This window comes from Sus scrofa, chromosome 3 (assembly GCF_054392235.1).
Source record: "Sus scrofa isolate SSC_HxYL_T2T_F1_AM1 chromosome 3, Sscrofa_HxYL_maternal_Yorkshire_Landrace_v2.0, whole genome shotgun sequence".
Classification (NCBI taxonomy): domain Eukaryota; kingdom Metazoa; phylum Chordata; class Mammalia; order Artiodactyla; family Suidae; genus Sus; species Sus scrofa.
The window spans coordinates 38162195-38181379 of record NC_139385.1 but is presented as its reverse complement, the minus strand read 5'-3'; the positions used below and the strand labels follow the sequence as shown (position 1 = coordinate 38181379).

The 19185-nt window shown below is 56.8% G+C and overlaps 1 protein-coding gene across 1 annotated transcript in view; it reads right to left on the bottom strand.

Moving 5' to 3' along the window:
• Positions 1-19185, bottom strand: part of APOLTP (apolipoprotein lipid transfer particle homolog) — a 177211-nt gene that overhangs the window by 41132 nt on the left and 116894 nt on the right. Inside the window, exons 42-52 of the mRNA XM_021086611.2 lie at positions 18222-18299; positions 15461-15814; positions 13781-14137; positions 13171-13524; positions 10421-10552; positions 9409-9558; positions 9200-9316; positions 5710-5917; positions 2821-2987; positions 1910-2022; positions 1118-1199 (exon numbers count right to left, since the gene is read on the bottom strand). Coding sequence (XP_020942270.2) covers positions 1118-1199; positions 1910-2022; positions 2821-2987; positions 5710-5917; positions 9200-9316; positions 9409-9558; positions 10421-10552; positions 13171-13524; positions 13781-14137; positions 15461-15814; positions 18222-18299 — 2112 coding nt within the window. The remainder of the gene's footprint in view (positions 1-1117; positions 1200-1909; positions 2023-2820; positions 2988-5709; positions 5918-9199; positions 9317-9408; positions 9559-10420; positions 10553-13170; positions 13525-13780; positions 14138-15460; positions 15815-18221; positions 18300-19185) is intronic.

Sequence of the window (19185 nt, the reverse complement as noted above, 5' to 3'; positions counted from 1 at the left end):
TATAAGCATATGTAAGTATAAGCGGAAAGATGTGGCAAGATATTACCAATCGGTGCTATAAGAGAAATACCCGGGATGTATGGATAACAGGATGACTGCAGCCAAGCCTGCTGTCTGGTATATTTGAAAGTTAAGAGACCAGATCCTGGGAGTTCCCACTGTGGTGCAGCAGTGGGATAAAACATCACGATAAAACCGGTGGAGGGAATCCGATTTACGAATGTCCACCGTCCTACAGGAACTTTCCTATAGGTTGGAAATTATTCAAAATAAAAACGGGGGAAAACGAAATGGTGCCCTGAATGGTGGGTGCCGTGAATGTGGGGAGCACAGAGATTGTACGTGCGTGAGCGGGGACAGGGCCTGGCACACAGTAGGTGCCCTATAAACAATGGCAGCCTGCGCCAGGCCAGGGAGGGGGCGGCGGGTGGGATTAGGAAGCGACCCGTGGGGGAGTGTGATCGCTCACTTGTTGGCTGCCCGTTTGTTCATTCATTCTCCTTCACGGAGCATCTATGAGGTGCTGGGCCCTGTGCCAGGACACCCTGATTGGGGGAAGAGGGGCAGACAGAAATAAACAGTGGCAGCCCAGAGGGTGGGGGTCTCACGGGCCCTCCCCGCTAACTCGAGGACCCCCAGATGCCACCCTCAGGGCAGATGCACGTGTGCCGGAGGTCCTGCAGGTTCCAGGTGAAAATGGGATTCATGGACAGGCAGGGAGCCCCTCAGAGACCCCAGGCCATGGGAACACACATGTGACACCTGGGAGGTGATGCTGGCTCAGCTCAAAGGCCGAGTGATCTGATCTGGCCACTGGGCATGTGCCAGGCAGGATGAGGCGGCACCAGGCTCCAGGCACTGGGTAGGCAAGACTCCCCCGGCTCCTGAGGGTCTCCTGGGCCCGGCTGGGGGCTGAGGGGGCTGGGCCAGGAATGTAAACCGGGGCCTGTTTGGGAAAGCTGGAGCCAGGGGTTTCCGCGGGTGGCCCAGCGGGGCCGGCCGACAGATGTGGATGTGTGAACACTCCCCAGCGGGGCCGGCCTGCGTGGCCTCCACCCACCATGGGCAGGGCATCTGGAACCAGTTAGGAGCTCGGGGGCGGCCGGGACACCGTTACCTTGGCTGAGGCTGAGGTTCTGCTGGGGCAGCAGCCTAGGAGGATGGGGAGGTGATGCTGGCCTGACAGCTGCAGCTCTTTCCTGAAAGGAGAGACAGGCCTGGCTTGAGGGCGCCGTGGGCAGGGCCCCAGGGCAGGGCCAGGAGCAAGCCAGCCTCCCCAGCAGAGGGCTGGAGTCCCAGGAACGCAGCAGCAGCCCCACGAAGGCCTAGTCATGCGCCTGAGGGCCACCCGGTACAATGGTTAGGGTTAGGGTCCCAGCTTGGCCTCAGCCTAGTCCTGGCACATCAGGCAAGCCCTGCAGCTTCCCCTTCACACAGAGGCTATGGTGGGACCAGGAGGCCTCTCTTCTGCAGGCCCACCAATGAATGGGCTCCCAAGAGTTGGCCAGTGAAGTCTCAGCAGGGCCTGGATGGTGAGATTTATTTTTTATTTATTTATTTTTTAGGGCCGCACCTGCGGCATACAGAGGTTCCCAGGCTAGGGGTCGAATCGCAACTGTAGCCGCCGGCCTACAGTGACGCAGGATCTGGGCCGAGTCCGTGACCTATACCCACTGCTCACGGTAACGCTGGATCCTTAACCCACTGAGCGAGGCCAGGGATCAAACCTGTGTCCTCACAGATACTAGCTGTGTTCTTAACCCACTGAGCCACATGGGAGCTCCTGAGCCTGCCTTTCTGCATCTGTGCAGTGGGGCTGGAGGAGGCCCTGTGGGTCGGGTGCTCAGCTGAGGTCTCCATCACCCGTCCCTCCCCTTTTGGGGCCCTCAGAGCATAGAGAACGCCTCACCTGAGTGCCCGGTTCTGGCCATGGATGTTGAGGACCAGGCTGGCTTGAGAATCGCACGTCAGCTGCAGGGATAAGCTCACCTCTCCCTCTGCCCAGAGCTCCCGGCACACGAGCTGAAGAGGAAGCAGGATGGAAGGAGGCAGGCTGGGAGCCTGGGGGCCTGACAACCGTCACAGGCCAGGCCACATGCCTCAGTCCAGTACATCCCCACCCCCAGCCTGGCGTGATGTGGCAGATGTCCCGCAGGCCCAGGGCCACCTAGCAACCTCTTGGATGGTGAGGACCCACGGGCAGGGCCTGACTCTGCTACCTGGATGCAGCTGGGTCACCTGCCATGGGCCCCCAGCACTGACCTGTGCCCCAGACATCAGCAAAGAACAACCTCCCTGGAGCTCCCGTGGTGGCACAGCAGGTTAAGGACCCGGCATACTGTTTGTGAGGTTGCAGGTTCGATCTCTGGCCTTGTTCAGTGGGTTAAGGTTCTGGTGCTGCCGCAAGCTGCAGTGTGGGTTGTGGATGCAGCTTGGATCTCACCTGGCTGTGGCTGTGATGTAGGCCGGCAGCTGCAGCCCCAATTCAACTCCTAGCCTGGGAACCTCCACATGCTGCAGGTGCGGCCCTAAAAAGATGAAAAAAACCACCACCTCCCCACGGGTGTCTCCACCACTCAGCCTGCGGGCAGGAAAGGGGGATTTGGAGGAAGCTGGCGAAAAAGGGAGTTCGGGCTGCTCAGCTGTGGGTTACAGTGACACGAAGAGTGACGTTCTGCCTCCCCCCCCACCATGCCCTTGACTCCTTCCATGGCAGAGGGCTGTGAGTGAGGGGCAATTGCTGGATCTGCCCCAGGAACAGGACGGGCATGGACAGAATGGGATGAGGGGGAGCCTGGCCTCGCCCACCCTTCCCCTCACCTGGCTGGCGAAGGGCAGGCCCAGCCTCCGGAGAGCAGGTGCCGTGTGGCTGGTGTTGACCATCAGCTCCAGGGGGCCATCCATTGGCTGGACCACCAGGGCTGTCACATCCACGCTGACCCCACCGTCTCCACCTTGCAGGACTACACGGGCCTGGGTCTGGGTCTCTACAGGCAGAGACCCGCAAAGGTTGCTGGGGACTCAGGTTCACCTCCCTTCCCTGCTCGGGGACACATAGAGGCTGCGGGAGGGCCCCGCCCTGAGGACACCAGTGGGACTGGCCCCGGGGTGAGCCTTTCAACTGAGTCCCCCTGACATCATCTGTCACGAGGTAGCCCCCCATCTTGGCCTGGCCAGCTCGTTCTCTCACTGGGGTTGCTGCTGAAATGACACTTCCTCCAAGTAGCCTCCCTGGATTGCCCATCTAAAGTACCTCCCAACCCTTCCTGCTCTCTCCCCCACCAGAGGGCAGAGCCTTCAGTCTGTTTTGTTCCCTGCTGTGTCCCCAGCACTCAGCACAGCTCCGGACACACCGCAGGTGTTCAGCATGTGTTGAGGGGATGAACAAGCCAATGATGCTTATTTTCTCCAGGGTTAATCAAATAGCACATCAGTAACAAGTGATAGTGACCTGCCTCCCCTCCCACCTGACACGGGCATCTCTGCCAGTCCCCTGCCTCTGAGCTGGGCCTCACCTCCTCTTGGCAGGCAGGTGAAAACGCTCCAGAAAAGGAGACTCCAGGATCTGACCCACCCCCATTGCCAGCCACCCGGGCCAGGCAGGGAAGGTGGCCCTCCACGGCAGGCATGGATCTGCCACCTGGCAGCTCGGAGCCTCACTTTCCTCCCCTATGAAGTGGGCACAGCCCGCCCACCTTGGACGTGGTCCACATTAACTGATGCAGCACACCTGAGAACACCTGTAGGTCTCAGGGAGGGGGCGTCTTCATTCTGGAATGTTTAGCCACATGCACCTACTACGTGTGGGGCATGAGGAGGGAGGGGATGCACGTCTAAGGGGACGTAGTCCCCTTGCCCAGGGAGGTTCCCGCCTGGGGACACCAATGATGCCAGGCAGAAAACGCCCCCTGAGGGAGCGGGACGGCAGCGTGGGAGGTGAGAGGTCACCCTGGCGGGAGGCGAGCACAGCAGGCATCCTGGCCCCGGGCACAGGGGCAGCATGGGCATCACCGCTGGGGTGACTGTCCCATGACTTACTCACCACACCCCCTATGGACCCCTCCTCAGACAGTCTGTGAGGTCAGCTCACACTGACAAGGTCCCCTGTCTGATCCAGGTGCCTGCTCACCACACAGGAGGCCGAGGGCCCAGGATGGGAGAGTTTGGGGCCCAGAGGAGATGAGCCAAGGGCCTGGGGGCCACTCAGGTCAGAGGGTGGCTCTGGAGTCACACTGCTTGGGTTCACCGTTGGCCAGCTGTGTGGCCTGGGGCAAGGGACTCAACGTCTCTGAGCTTGTGTTCCTTCCCTGCAGAATGGAGATGGTGTTACTAGCCTCTACCTCGTATGTTCACGCATTCACTCAACAGATAATCGAACACTTACTACAAGCCCCTCTGAAAACAGAGAAAGATTCTCCAGGTGATAGTGGAGTGAGTACTCTAGTGGAGGAGAGAAATAAAGATATGCAAGAAGGTACGGGAGTTCCCATGGGGGCACACTGGGATTGGCGGTGTCTAGGGAGTGCTTGGATACGGGTTCGATGCCCAGCCTGGCACAGTGGGTAAAAGATCAGGCACTGCGGCAGCTGCAGCATAGGGTACAACTGCAGCTCAGATCTGATTCCTGGCCTGGGAGCTCCATATGCTGCAGAGCAGCCAAACTTAAAAAAAAAAAAAAAAAAAAAAAAAGAAGTTAGTTACACAGTACGTTGGAAGGATGAAGCCAGGGAGTGGGAAGAGGGGTGCTGGAGGGAGGTGGGGGTGCAAATAAACAGGGGGACCAGGCGAGGCCTCACTAGGAGATGACGCTGGAGACATACTCAAAGGAGGTGAGGGAGTAAGCCAAGCAAGTGTGTGGGAAGTACATTCCAGGCAGAGGGGAAAGCCTGTGCAAAGGTCCTGGGGCAGGAGCAAGCCTCATGTGTTGGACGAAGAGCAAGGAGTGGCATGCGCAGGGGCCAGGAGAGCATTCAGAGAGGGGAGGGTGAGGATTCTGGGGGCCCAGAGACCCCACTCTGGGCTTCCAACTTCCCCTTGGTGTGAATGGGATGACTGAGCAGACCCACTGGGCTCCTGGGCAGCAAAGGCTTGCCTGGTATGAACACGGTAAATGCTCGATCAGTGCTGGCACTTACCGCTGTTATCTTCCCTTCCTTCTCCATTACGGGTTACACGGTCCCCCCTAAAAATCACACTGAAGCCCGAGCTCCTGGTACCCACGAAGGTGCTCTTATTTGGAAGTGAGGTCTTTGCAGAGCTAATCAAGCCAGGATGAGGTGCTGGCTTAGGACGGGCCCTAATCCCATGACCAGCATCCTTATAAAGAGAAGAGGCACAGATTGACGTGATGTGGCCACAAGCCGAGGAACGCCTGGGGCCACCAGGAGCTGGAAGAGCCAAGAAAGGAGCTCCCCCTGAAGACTCTGGAGGGAGCGTGACCCTGACTGCACCTGGCTTCTGACTTCCAGCCTCCACAACTGTGCGAGAATAAACTCCGGTTGTCTCGAGCCACCTTGTTTATGGTACGTTGCTATGGCAGCCTGTAGCGCGCATACGTGCGCCCTTGGGAATCAGGCCCCAAGGGCAAGGGTGTTCTGGTTAGTCCTAGAGCCCAGGGTCACACTGGGCCTGCGGCTGGAGGGCAGGCCCCCCCCCCGCCCCGGTAGGGGGAGCGGCCCGCCGGCCACGAGCAGTGCCTGTCTGCCTTACCTTCAGTCTGCAGCGCAGCGCTGATGTGGGCCTCGCCTGGGAAGCCCACCTGCAGCAGGGCCTGGCTGTTGTGCTCGCTCCAGCCAGAGAACTGTAGGTGCCCATTGCGGTGACAGAGGTCCACAGAGTAGTTCAGAGATGCGGGACCTGCCGAGACGCGTCCAGAATTCTCAAAGCCAGAGCCACTGTCATGAACATCCATGGAGACCTGGAACGACCCCCAGGATTCTAGACGACCCTGCATAGTCAAAGCCAGCCCTGCCCAGATCCCACCAGCTCCTGCAAACCCTGGGGTTTTGTTATCAGCCACATTGCTGAGATGGGAGGACCTGGGACCCCTCAAGGGAGGAACCCCTCAGGTATAAGGAACAAATGGGATACACTTGGCAAACTGCACATGTGCTGTTTTTCTGGGGGTGGGGGGTGCCTGCTGAGGTCTGACTGCTAATGGGTACGGGGCTTCCATCTGGGGTGATGAGAACGTTCTGAAATTTCTGAACGGTCACACAAGTTTATGAATGCACTAAATACCCCTAAATTGTACATTTTAAAATAGTTCAATTGGTAAATGTCATACATGTGTTACCACAATAAAAAAAAGTTAAATATGAGAAAAAGAATGTATATAAATGCATGACCGGGTCACTTTGCTGCACAGCAGAAATTGGTACAACATTGTAAATCAACCATACTTTAATAAAAAAAAGTTTAGGAGTTCCTGTTGTGGCTCAGTGGGTTAAGAACCTGACTGGTATCCACGAGGATGTGGGTTTGATCCCTGGCCTCACTCAGTGGGTTAAGGATCTGGCACTGCTGTGAGCTGGGGTGTAGGTCGCAGATGAGGCTCGGATCTGGCATTGCTGTGGCTGTGGTGCAGGCCAGAAGCTGTAGTTCCGATTTGACCCCTAGCCTGGAAATTTCGATATGCCACAGGTACAGACCTAAAATTAAAAAAAAAAAAAAGGTTTAAAAATGTACGACTTGGAAGATTTTAGTACATGAGCTCTCTACGTCCCCTTACAGCCCACCTTATATAAAAGTCCTCCACCCGGCCCCCAGAAACTGAGTTTGCAACCTACCTACCACATGTACAGAAATTAATAACTGAAGCAACAGCAACAGCCGTCATTGGCTGAGCACACAGCACGTAACAGGGGGTGGCAAGGCCCCCTCACTGCTTTGTCACCAGCTCTATAAAGCAGGAAGGGTCACCCTATCATTCCACAGTGCTAACTGAGCACCTACTATGTGCTGGGCCCGGTTAAACCCAAGGATACTGCCACACATGAAACAGAGAAACGCCCGACCTGGTGGAGCTTCAACACCAGGTGTGGAAGACAGACCTGAACAGGGTCAAAGCCATCTCATGTCAGGTGACAGAAAGGGAGGCAAAAGAAAAAGCTGGGAAGAGGCTAGGAAGGGCGTGAGATACGAAGAAAAATGTAGATAAAGATGGTCCTGCCCCCAGTTACTGCTAATATTTGGTCTTTGACCCATTTTCTGACACAGAGCCCCTACTCTTGTAAATTCTTGAGTGACAGGGGGTCAGAGGAGCGTGACACAGGGCTCCTAAACCCCTTGCAATTTCCTGGGTGATAAGAGAATCTTTCGCCCTCATGAGATGATCCTGAGTGGGCTCCTGGATGGGAGGTGGTCATCAGAAAGACCAAAGCAAGGAGCTCCCGTCATGGCTCAGCGGTAATGAACCTGACTAGTATCCGTGAGGACATGGGTTCGATCCCTGGCCTCGATCAGTGGGTTAAGGATCCGGCGTTGCCGTGAGCTGCGGTGTAGGTCGCGGACACAGCTCAGACCTGGCGTGGCTGTGGCTGTGGCGCAGGTCAGCAGCTACAGCTCCAATTCAACCCCTAGCCTGGGAACCTCCATATGCTGCGGGTGTGGCTCTAAGACCAGACCGTGATTAGAAGCCTGGAATTTTGAGCCTCACTCTCATCTCCTTCAGGGAGGACAGAGGGGCTGGACATTGAGCTAATGAGCCATCAGGGCTAAGTGATGAAGTCTCCATAGAAACCCCTCAACTATGAGTTCCGGAGGCTTCCGGATTGAACACTACCAAGTGCTGGGAGAGTGGCAGACCCCAACTCCAGGAGGACAGGAACTCTGACACTCGGGGCTCTCCTGGACCCCACCCGAGGAGCCTCTTCATCTGGCTGATCATCTGCCTCCTTTACCGGAGCCTTTTTCATATCAGAGCAGAAACACACGTAGGGGCTGCTCGGAGTTCTGTGAGCGGTTCTAGCAAGTGATGGAACCCAAGATGGGGATGATGGGAGCCCCAGGTTGTAGCTGGTGGGTCAGAAGGACAGGTAACAAGCTGGGACTTGTGACTGGCATCTGAAGCGGGGGGCTGTCCCGAGAGTCTCAGCGCTTAACCTGTGGGGTCTGCGCTGACTCTCGCAGACGGCATCGGAGGACCACCAACTGGTGCCGGAAAACTGGTTGATGGAGGGAAAACCCACACATCTGGTCAAGGAGTGATCTGCGTGCCGAGAGGAGGGGAAATGAGGGCTTTTTCTCTCCGGAGGGTTAGGGAGGGGGTGACAGGGAAGGGCCGAGACAGGTAGGGTCATCTCGCCCCTGGGGCAGGGGTGCACAGGGCGGAGGACAGTGGGAGGTCTGCAAGCATGGCCGGGGGGGAGTCAGTGAGCAGAGGCTCAGAGCGACGGCGAGGCCAGGTCCTTGCAGGAGGCCCTCGGCTGCTGGGCTGGACCCTGCGTAAGGGATTCAAATGGACCTGGCGCTTGCCGGGTGGTGAAGAGCTAAGAGGGGCGCCAGGATGGAAGCGAGAGCCCAGCTAGTGGGTTAGAACCCAGGGTACAGGAGGTGCCTGAGGACAGACGGCGAGGCTGGAGGTGGTGAGACAGGCGGGTCTGGGCACCCCTGGGAGGCGGCACTCTGGGCACTGTTGGAAGTTGGGAGACCGCGTGGGAGGGATGCAGGACGACGTCGAGGGTTTGACTGCACAGCTGGACAGACGGACAAGGAGCCGTTTGCTGAGATGGGGGGGCAGGTCTGGGGGTTCTGGAAAAGCCACGTGGGAGGTACCTGTCAGGTGTTCAAGTGGAGATATAACAGACTGTAGGGTCTACAGGTCTGGGGTTCAGGGAAGGGAAAAATGGGGGAGTGGGTGGTGCAGGGATGGCACTGATATGACAGAATGGACAAGCCTGTGAAGGGAGGGTGTGCAGATAAAGTGGAAGAAGAGGGTTCGAGGACAAGCACCAGGTCTGCTGGAAGTGGTGGCGGGGGCTCTGGAGGAGCGTGGATAAGGGTACTGTGGGCATTGCTGGGCGACGGAAATGAGTACTAGCCTCCCCAGTTTCCAGATGAGGAGACTGAGGCTCAGAGGGAGGTCTGAACCTTGTTCTACCATCCCCTTATCTCCTTGGCATTGCCCAAAAGGTTTGTTGAATGAATCAAGGACCAACATCATGGCTTTCCATTATCACTGGCACTCGCCAAGGCTGACCTGCAGGTCCAGCTTGTCCTCCACCCACAGCGTCCGCAGTGCGGGGATGTTGTGCTGGAGCGTGCAGGCCAGGGAGACGTGCTCTGGATGCTGAGTGAAGGTCAGCTCCTCCGACACCTGTCAGAGCAGATGACAGTGAGACCTGGGCCATTGGGCTGGGCCATCCCCACAGCCTCTAGTTCCCCGAGGCCCTGTTGGCAGAACCCCACCTGTCTGCCATCCACTCCGACCCTCAGGGCGTGTCTATAGCTGGGTCCGAGCCTCTCGGTGGTCAGGTCCAGCAGGATACGGGATGGGAGGGCCAAGGGGCCAGGCGGGGGCAGGTTGTGTGTGAGCAGCAAGTTCACTTCCTGCTGGGTCTGCAACCGAGCAAGAGACACAAAGATTCGCTCAAGAGTATCGCGAAGATACACCTGCACACCCAAGTTCAGAGAGTCTTCTTGCCAACAGCCAAAGGGTGGACGCAACCCAAGTGTCTACTGATGGAGAAGTAGATCCACAAAATGTGCCTGATCCATACCATGTGGTAGTGCTCAGCCTTAAAAAGCAAGAAAATTCAACATAGCTGGGGGGAGGGGGAAATGAAGAGTTATTGTTTCATGGGTATAGAATTTTAGTTTTGCAACATGCAAAGAGTTCTGGTGATGGTTGCACAACAATGTGAATACACTTAATGCCACTGAACCGTGTATTTGAAAATACTTAAGATGGTAAATTTTGTTATGGGCACACCACCATAAAAAATATTTTTAAATAAAATAAAAGCATGTACAGGATTAATGAAATGAGTATACAATAAAAAAACTGGACACTGCCCAAATGCTAATGGATAAGACGTGTAGATGAACTGTGACATGGCCACAGTGTAGAATACTATACAGCAGTGAAAAAGGACAATCCACATAGCATGAATCCCACAAACCTGATGTTGAACAAAAGAAGGCAGACACAGAAGGGAGCAAGCTGTGTGCTTCGACATACAAGACATTCATGACATGATATGAGCGGTGGCTCCTGGGGATATTAGGAAAGGGAAAGGGCAGCTGAGGGACTTCTCCTCAGAAGCCTGATTCTTCTGCTCATGAACCCTAACACTCCTGTTTGCCAGGGCTCTCTGGGGCTCAGAGGGTGTCTGAATGCTTCTCCTTGGGCCTCGGGAGCACATGGCCCTGGCACCCCCTCCCAGGCCACCCTGGGTACCCCACCAGTCTGCGTCCTCACCTTGGTGGTCTTGAGGACAAGCAGCCCCCGTAGCATGCTGGCATCCATAGTAACCAGCACCTGGGCATCCACAGCCATAGCATTCACCATGATGTAGCCAGAACCATCCACTTGGCCTGGGACCCCCAGGGCCTAGAGGGGTTTAAAGAGACATGCAAGGAATTCCCAGAGTGGCTCGGTGGGTTAAGAAGCCAACTAGTATCCATGAGGACACGGGTCAATCCCTGGCCTTGCTTCGTGGGTTAAGGATCCAGCGTTGCCCTGAGCTGTGGTGCAGGTCGCAGAAGAGGCTGTGGCTGTGGCATAGGCTGGCAGCTATAGCTCTGATTAGACCCCTAGATTGGGAACTTTCATATGTGGGTGAAGTCCTAAAAAAATAAAATAAAGAAACATGGAAGCAGAGCTTCTTAACTAGGGTGGGGTCCCACGTGGGCACCGGGGGTCCTATGATCCCCCTTGAACTGACGTCAAAATGGGGTGAGAGTGTGCACACGCACGCCTTTCTGAGAGAGCGTTTGTGACTTCAGTCAGGTTCTCAGAGTGCCTGAGGGCCAGGCACTGGTCCATGAGCTTCCTCCGCCCTCTGCCTCCCCCAACGGCGAGAGATGGCATCTTTGCACCAAGATAACCAAGTCTTGTGAAACCAACTGGCCAAGAGCCTTCTAACCGCTGGCAGCTGTGGGATATGCTTCTCCCCACCTCTTCTCCGCCTTCCCCAGCGCACAGAACCCAAACACTGGCTGCCAAGAGGCAGATGGTAACCTGTCCAGGCAGCAAGCTGCAAGGCTGGCCTGTGTGGGCATCTCTTTCGGCATCTCCCGCCAGCACATTCCCCTCAGCACATCAGTGATGTGGTTTCATCTAATCCTGGGAGTGGAGGAGGGCTGGGCATCCCATTTTATGGTGATGAAACTGGGGCTCTGGGAGGATCAATGATTGGCCCAAGGCCACCAGGGACAGGCGCAGAACTGCCACTCAGTCTGGCACTTCCTGGCTTCACAGGAGCCTTCCTGAGCATCCGGGACGGTTGCCCTACTCTCCACCTGCCTGGTGCAGCATTTGACGCATTGATGCTTCTCTCTTCTCGGAACCCTTCCCTCCCCGGCCTCAGGACCCCTTCTCCCTGGGGCTTCCTCCCCTTCCTCTCCTTGGTACCCTTGGCTGCTTCCTTCCCATGCCCCTAGCTGTGCAGTCTGAGTGTTTAGTCTCCTTCCAGTCCCATCTCAGCCAGCTGCCGAATCAGAGCTACGCCCCAACCACAGCAATGCCAGATCTGAGCTGCATCGGTGACCTGCGCTGCAGCTCACGGCAACGCCAGATCCTTAACCCACTGAGCGAGGCCAGGGATCTAATCTGTATCCTCATGGATACTAGTTGGGTTCATAACCCACTAAGCCACAAGGGTAACTCCCCATCCTATGGGCTTTTTATGAAACAGGAGTCAGCAAATGATGGCCCACGGGCTACAACCAGCCCACTGCCTGTTGTAAATAAAGCTTTACTGGAACACAGTCATGCCCATTCAGTGCCTACCATCTGTGGCGCTTTGCATTACGCTAGCAGCCTGAGTTGTTACAACAGCGCCTAAATGGCCTGCAAAGCTGAAGATATCTATCTGGACTTTTATTTTTTTTTTATTTTTTGTCTTTGCTAGGGCTGCACCTGTGAAAGGAGGCATATGGAGGCTCCCAGGCTAGGGGTCTAACCAGAGCTGTAGCCACTGGCCTCCACCAGAGCCACAGCAATGCCAGATCTGAGCCGCGTCTGTGACCTACACCACAGCTCACAGCAACGCATGGTCCTTAATCCACTGAGCGAGGCCAGAGATCGAACCCTCAACCTCATGGTCCCTAGTCGGATTCGTGAACCACTGAGGCACGACGAGAACTCCTTTCTGGACTTTTATAGAAATGGTTTGCTGACCCCAGTCATAGAGAATTCCCTTCCCTCTCTGGCCCAGTCTCAGGGCCTTTGCACTGACCACACGAGCAATATCCCTTCCTCAGATACGCTCACTATTCCCTGCTCTTCTTCAGGTCTGTGCTCAAACGTCGTCCTGTCTTTAGGGCCAGCCTTGACTGACATATAAAATGGCGGTGTTGGAGTTCCCTGGTGGCCTAGTGGTTAAGGATCCGGCATTGTCACTGCTGTGGCTCAGCTTCGATCCTTGGCCCGGGACCTTCTGCATGCCGAGGGTGCAGCCAAAAAAACCAAATACATAAAAATAAATGTGAGTTCCCACTGCAGTGCAACGAGATTGGCAGCATCTCTAGAGCGCAGGGACCCAAGTTCAATCCCTAGCTTGGCACAGTGGGTTAAGGATCTGGCATTGCCACAGCTGTAGCACAGGTCACAACTGCGGCTCAAATGTGATCCCTGGCAGGAACTCCACATGCCTCAGAGTGGCCAAAAATAATTACATAAAGTAAAAAATAAATAATAAGAAAAAATAAGATAAAATTGCAAGATCTGATCTGTTTTTCATGCCCACCCAATCCCATGTTCTCTCTCCCCCAGCCCTCCACACTGTGTCAAAGAGTCCCCAGTTCAGCGCTTTATCCTGGGGGCTGCCCAGCTGCCCCAGGCAGGCATTCCTCTCTGCTCTGTTTATGGCTGCACGTCCAGGGCCCGGGGTAGGTGCTCAGTAAGTACCTGATGAGTCGGTTCCTCCAAGGTTCACCTGATCTCTCTCCCTGTCCCGGCCCCTGGAGTCTCTGAACCCCACCCGACCCCCTCCCCAGCACACTTACCTGCAGGGCCTCGCAGGAGCTCTCGGCCAGCACCCGCCACTGCCACTGGCGGCCCAGCTGCAGCTCACCGCTGCCCCGAAGCTCGCAGGTTCCTGCGCGCAGCTCCAGGCCCAGCAGGTGCCCGGCCTCCCGCCTGAGCCGGACAGCCAGCGAGGTCTCTGGGGGGATGGCATGCAGGGCAGGCAGTGTGTGCCTCAGCTTTGCTTGGAGTGTGGCCTCGGATGGGGGCAAGGCCACTGCCAAAGTCAGGGAGGCGGTCTGGTTGGCCACTGTGAGGACCCCTGATGCCTCTGCTTCCCCACCTGAGGCCTGCAGGGAGCCGCTGAGCTGTGTCCCTGCTGGGAGGCCCAGGCCCTGCTGGACCAGAGAGGGAGGGGTCAGAGGGCAGTCCCTCATCAGGAGTGACCCCCGTTCTCCATCTCCCACCCTCTTACCCCCCCCCCCACCTTTCCCCGCACCCCAGCCCACCAACTTGGGCCCCACCCCACTGCGGCATCCAGTAGGGTTCTGGGAAGGGCCTGGAGGGAGGGGCCAGCCAGGCTCAGGTCTCACACTGGCAGGAGTTCCGGAAGCTGCCTCTCTGGTCACCTCACTGGCCCAGCACACGCACCTCCAGCAGGGGGCAGCCCGGCTTGGTGGCCAGCATCCATGTGCTTCGGTTCCTAGCATGATGCTCCAGTGTTCCCTGCAGCTGGCACGGCCCCATCTGGAGGGCCAGGGAGCCAAGGGTGGCAGGGCCGGGCTGGGCCATCAGGCTAATGGCGTTCTTGGGTGGCAGCCCCAGGTGGCCCAGCAGGGGCAGGGAGTGGGTTAGGTGCCCCAGGACCGAGGTCTGGGGCCCGGAGATGCGGGCCAGCTGCAGGTGGGCATCTCCATAGTCACTGTGGAGGCCGGCAGCCAAGTCGAACTCACAGGGGCCCCAGCTCAGGCTGCCCTTGGAGTGCAGGGCCTGAGGGACTCCTGCTGCCTGGAATATAGGGAAAGTGGCTGGATTTAGGGGCAGCCTTGGCCCCAGGGCCTGAACTCTCTGGGCCCCTCCCTCTGCAAAGTGACCATTACCATGGGTACCCCATCCAGAGATGTGGGCTCTACCACTAACTCTGTATTTCCAAACCCACAATCTCTGCTTACCCATCTCTAAAATGGGAGTTGATTCATAGCATCCTAAGTTGCTAGGAGATATAAGTTAATACTTGTGACTCATGAGCCTAAAGCCATTCCCCGAGAAAAGGCTGGCTAGTGGAACTATATCACCAAAATCCGTGTTTGTTGGCTGGAAGGCAGAGACCCTACGCAACTTACGCCACTGGGGTCCAAGACACGCCCTCCGTGGGGCACTGACCCAAGATGGGAACCAAAGGGTCCTGCCCCACGGACCCCAGTGCATCAGCCAGGATGAGCCCCTTCCTCCCGGGGGTGAGGATTTAAGGAGCCTCAGAGGGCACTCAGCACACATGCCCAAGAAACATCAGCTATTTTTTTTTTTTTTCTTTTTTTCTATTCTTGGCTGCCCAGCGGCATATGGAGCTCCTGGGCCATGAATCAGACCTGAGCCACACTCGCGACCTAAGCCGCAGCTGCAACAATGCCAGATCCTTAACCCACTGTGTTGGGCCAGGGATCAAACCTGTGTCGCAGCGCTCCCAAGACACCACCACCAATCCCTTTGCACCATAGCGAGAGCTCCAGCTGGTATTGTTTTTGTGTGCTATTCTTATTCTTACTCCTGGATCCTTTTTTTTTTTCCCCTTTTCTTTTTAGGGCCCCACCTGTGACATATGCAAGTTCCCAGGCTGGGGTGGAATCGGAGCTGCAGCTGCTGACCTTCACTACAGCCACAGTCATGGCCACGTGGGATCCGAGACGCATCTGCGACCTACACCACAGCTCACGGCAACGCCAGATCCTTCACCCACTGAGGGAGGCCAGGGATCGAGCTCTCATCCTCATGGATCCTAGTCGGGTTCTTAACCCGCTAAGCCACAATGGGAACTCTTTACTTTTATATACTTAACCCCAGTAATGGGATAGGTGAGACTGTGCGAAAAGGATAAACTTGAGCCCCAGAAAGGAATGGAACCAGTGTCTCAGGAGGGTTCTTTGTGAAGGGGGGGAAATTCAGCTCTGGTTCCGTCTTTGGCTCAAAGCTTTGCAGTCCCGTGATTCAAGTGATAATGGCAAGAAAAAAGATAGTTTCTCATGCTGAGTGCAGAGCTGGGGATACAGAAGGCATTCAATAATTTGTGGGCAGAGGTGGGAGCCTGTGCTGACAGGTGGGAAGGGGGCTTACCTCCAGCAGGGGACAGTGATTCACCAGGTCCAGGGTCCAGTTGTGTGTGGCGTTGGCCTGAGTCCGAACATCCCCGTGGGCAGCTAGGGCGCACGAGCCCAGGGTCACCTCCAGCTGAGCCCTGGGTGGGTCGTCACCCACCACGGACACTTGGAGGTGGTTGCTGGGGGGAACCCCCAGTGCCTCGAGTGGAGGCCACGTGTGCTGGAGACCAGTGTCCAGGCAGGCATGGTGGCCGCCGGCCGTGTGGACGTGGGCCTGGGCGAAGGTGTTCCCAGAAGATACCCGAGCCGCCAGGCTGGCTCCATAGGTGTGGACCCGGAGGGAGCCGTTCAAGGACAGCACAGTCGGATTCTGCCCCCAAGAAAGGCAAGGTGAGACCAAGGGGGTGTCCCTACAACACCCCACCAAGTGTGTCCACCCTCTGCTGGGCCTTCCGGGGGGGGTGTCAAGGGAACCCCATTCCTTGGCACATCCACCACCCCTGCAGGCGATGCTCCTGCAAAGCGCTTCTCTCTAAAGAGCTGAAACCAGCCACCCAGGGACACTTTGGGGTCCTCGAAGTCCACACCCCACTCCCCGGGAGCTCTCTGGGTCCCCCCTCCCGTTCCTCCTTTCTTTTCCACGATGGAGCCTCAGGGCCTCTGAACCTCTCCCACGGCCTGTCCAGACACGTCCCTCTTAACGCCCCAAAGGGAAGACACTGCTCCTCTAGGGGGTACAGTCTCAGGACCTGGGGGTTCCTGGGGCATCCGCAGCCCCATGACAGAATCAGAAGCTGCTCTCGGCCTCTTCCTGTCACCTGTCTGCCTGAGGTGGGGACAGCGCCACCGACGACAACGGGGTGAATGCACGTTTCAGCCCCACTGCAACTAAAGAAGATGGCAAAGGAGCCACGTGGCACGGGGTGGCCCTGACCTCAAGTCCGCCTGCCTGGCTGCTGCTGGCCTGCGCTGGGACTGAGGAATGCCTGAGTCCTGGGCCTGGGCCGGCCTTCCAGGCCACGGCTCTTGGACGGAAGGGCCATCCATGCCCAGCTCGTGTCACCAGCCTCCTGACAGTGGTCTCTCCAACAAATGCCCTCACCCCCGAGTCTTTCTCACACATGTAACCACCAACTCCATGTACCCTCCAGGTGTAAACTTCCTCGGGGGGTGGGCAGCCCATCTGTCCAGCCCACAAAAGCCCTTTCAATCCTAATCTCAATTTGTGGTTAACCCTCCCGCCATTCAGGCCTCTGTGTGACCTTGGGAAGGGGACTTCACCTCCCTGAGCCTCAGTTTCCACACCTGTAAAACAAGATCACAACTTCCTGGTAGCTGCAACCAGGGCAAACGGGAAGGTACCAAGGAGTTCCTGCTGTGGCTCGGGAGTAAAGAACCTGACTAGTAGCCATGAAGACGTGAGTTTGATCCCTGGCCTCACAATACGTTAAGGATCTGGCATTGCCATGAGCTGGAGCTTAAGTTGCAGTTGTCACTTGGATTTAGTGTAGCTGCACTTGTGGTGTATGCCAGCAGCTGCAGCTCCGATTTCACCCCTAGCCTGGAAACTTCCATGTGACGCACTGCAGCCCTAAAAAGACAAAAATAAAAATAATAATAATAGCGAGGGCGCCAAGTTGAGATGGCACATACATCAGTCCATTTCATGCTCAACATTGTAAGGGAGGTGTTGCCACCTGCAGTTTATGGATAATAAGGCTGCGGCTCAGAGAGGTTAAGGCCTGGCTAAAAGTCACACAGCAGGCGCATGGCAGCTCTGAGCAAGAAGTTGTGCTGATCTGATATCCGGCCCTTGTAGCTCCCGATGTCATGTGGAGCTGCTATGGCTGCCCAGGCTGGAGTGAAAGCATCACGTCTTCTGGGCTCACAGAGGTGAAGCTGCCAGAAACAGTCCTCCCTGGGGACTCCCTGTGCTACCCAGACAGCCAGGGGGTGAGCCTGCAGCAGCAGCTGCCAGGGTCCCTGGGCAGTGTCCGAGGCTGGACACCCTGCAGCGCCCACTCAGTACCTCCAGGCTTCCGTCTCCCCAGTCCCTGAGTCAGTCAGGTCCTGGGACCCAGCTCCTCCAGGGGATCCCAGCACGCAGCCAGGACAGGCCAGTGGCCTCAGGAGCAGAAACACCTCTGTCCTCCTCCCCCAGGCCACCCTCAGGGCTATGCTCATTACAGCCAGCTGCCAACTGGACTGAGAGCTCAGCTGAACCAGCACTGACAAGGTCCACAGGCAGCCCCAGGGGTCACCCCATGGTCAGTTCACCCACAGCTCAGGAAGCTCTGGGCCCCACTGGAGATCAGGGAGGTCAGGCGCTGTGCTCTGGCCTCCCCGTCACGCTGTGCCTGTGAAGGAGAGGGCCTGCCCACCTGTGCCCTGGCCCAGGATTACTCAGGGCCACCTAAGCTGGCTGTGCCCCACCCAGGCGGGCTGTGCCCTGTGAGCCCCACGGTCTGACGCCTTCTGAAGTCCTACATATGCCTCTCACCTGCCTAGCCCCCCATGACCGAGGCTGGCTCAAAATACTCATATTCTGGGTCAATGTTTAACAATGCTTATAAAACAGACCACCCATCTAGTGCCAGGTTGGGAGTCCAGATGCATGTCACTGGGGTGGGGAGGGCTGACCAAGCAGGTCAGCCTGGCAGTGGCCACAGGCCCTAGGCCATCCAGCAGGCAGCCCCCAGTGCTCAGGCCATGCCTGTCCCCCAGAGGCAGACCACCACCCAGCACTACTGTCCTGCCCGCAAAACAGACCCGCCTACCTCAAGAGGCCACTCAGCCATGTGCCCCAAGCAGAGCCCTGACAGCTGGTCCATCGAGATGTTTCGGCTACAGCTGACCTAGAGAAACCAGTGGGGTGGGTGGGGGTAGGGGGTCATGTTTAGGCATGAGGTGTCTCCCTACAACCTTGACTCTGGGCAGAGTGCTGAGACCCAGCCCATCTCTCTTTGTGAGAGCCTCCCTAGGAAGGTACCCCCCCCCAAAAAAAAAGTTCGTGAAGATGAAGTTCTAACCCACAGCATCATCAAAAACAGAAGTGGCCAGAGTTCACATCCTCACAGAGCCTGTGGGCGCCAGCTTCCAACTTGGTCCTTCTCCGACCCTCAAGGAGACCTTGGGAGGCAGGGATAACTAAGACTCCCATTTTACAGATGGCAACACTGAGGCACAGAAAGAGCAGCTGGCTTGAAGCCCCACAATGGGTAAGTGATGCAGCAGTCTGGGCTCACTTCCCCTGCAGTTCGGGTGGTCTAGCCACACCTGTGATGGGCACACAGGGGGGTTCCTGTTTTTTGTTCTTGAGAACAATACAAAAGACAGCTGTGTACATGCTTCCTTGGCTAGTGGAACACGAGCTGATGGGTGAGAGTCAGCAGTTTTCATTGCACCAGCTAGACCCCCCAGGCCCTCAGAGGGGGCTGCCTCCATTACACTTGTGGTTATGGGGGTGGGGGAGGGAGGGTGATAGAAGGACAGGAGGACAAGGGGGCAGAAGAAAGAGAAGGCAGGGTGCAGAGGAAGGATGGGAGGGTGGATGGACACCAGAAGCGAGTGAGAGGAAAGGAGAAAGGATGGATGAGAAGGTAGGGGAAATAGGAGGGGCCAATGTGGCGGGAGGAGCTAAGGTGGGAGGAGCTTAGGTGGTGGGAGGAGCTAAGGTGGTGAAAGGAGCTTAGGTGGCGGGCGGGGCTACAGCTGTGAAAAGGCAATGGGCGGGGCTAACAT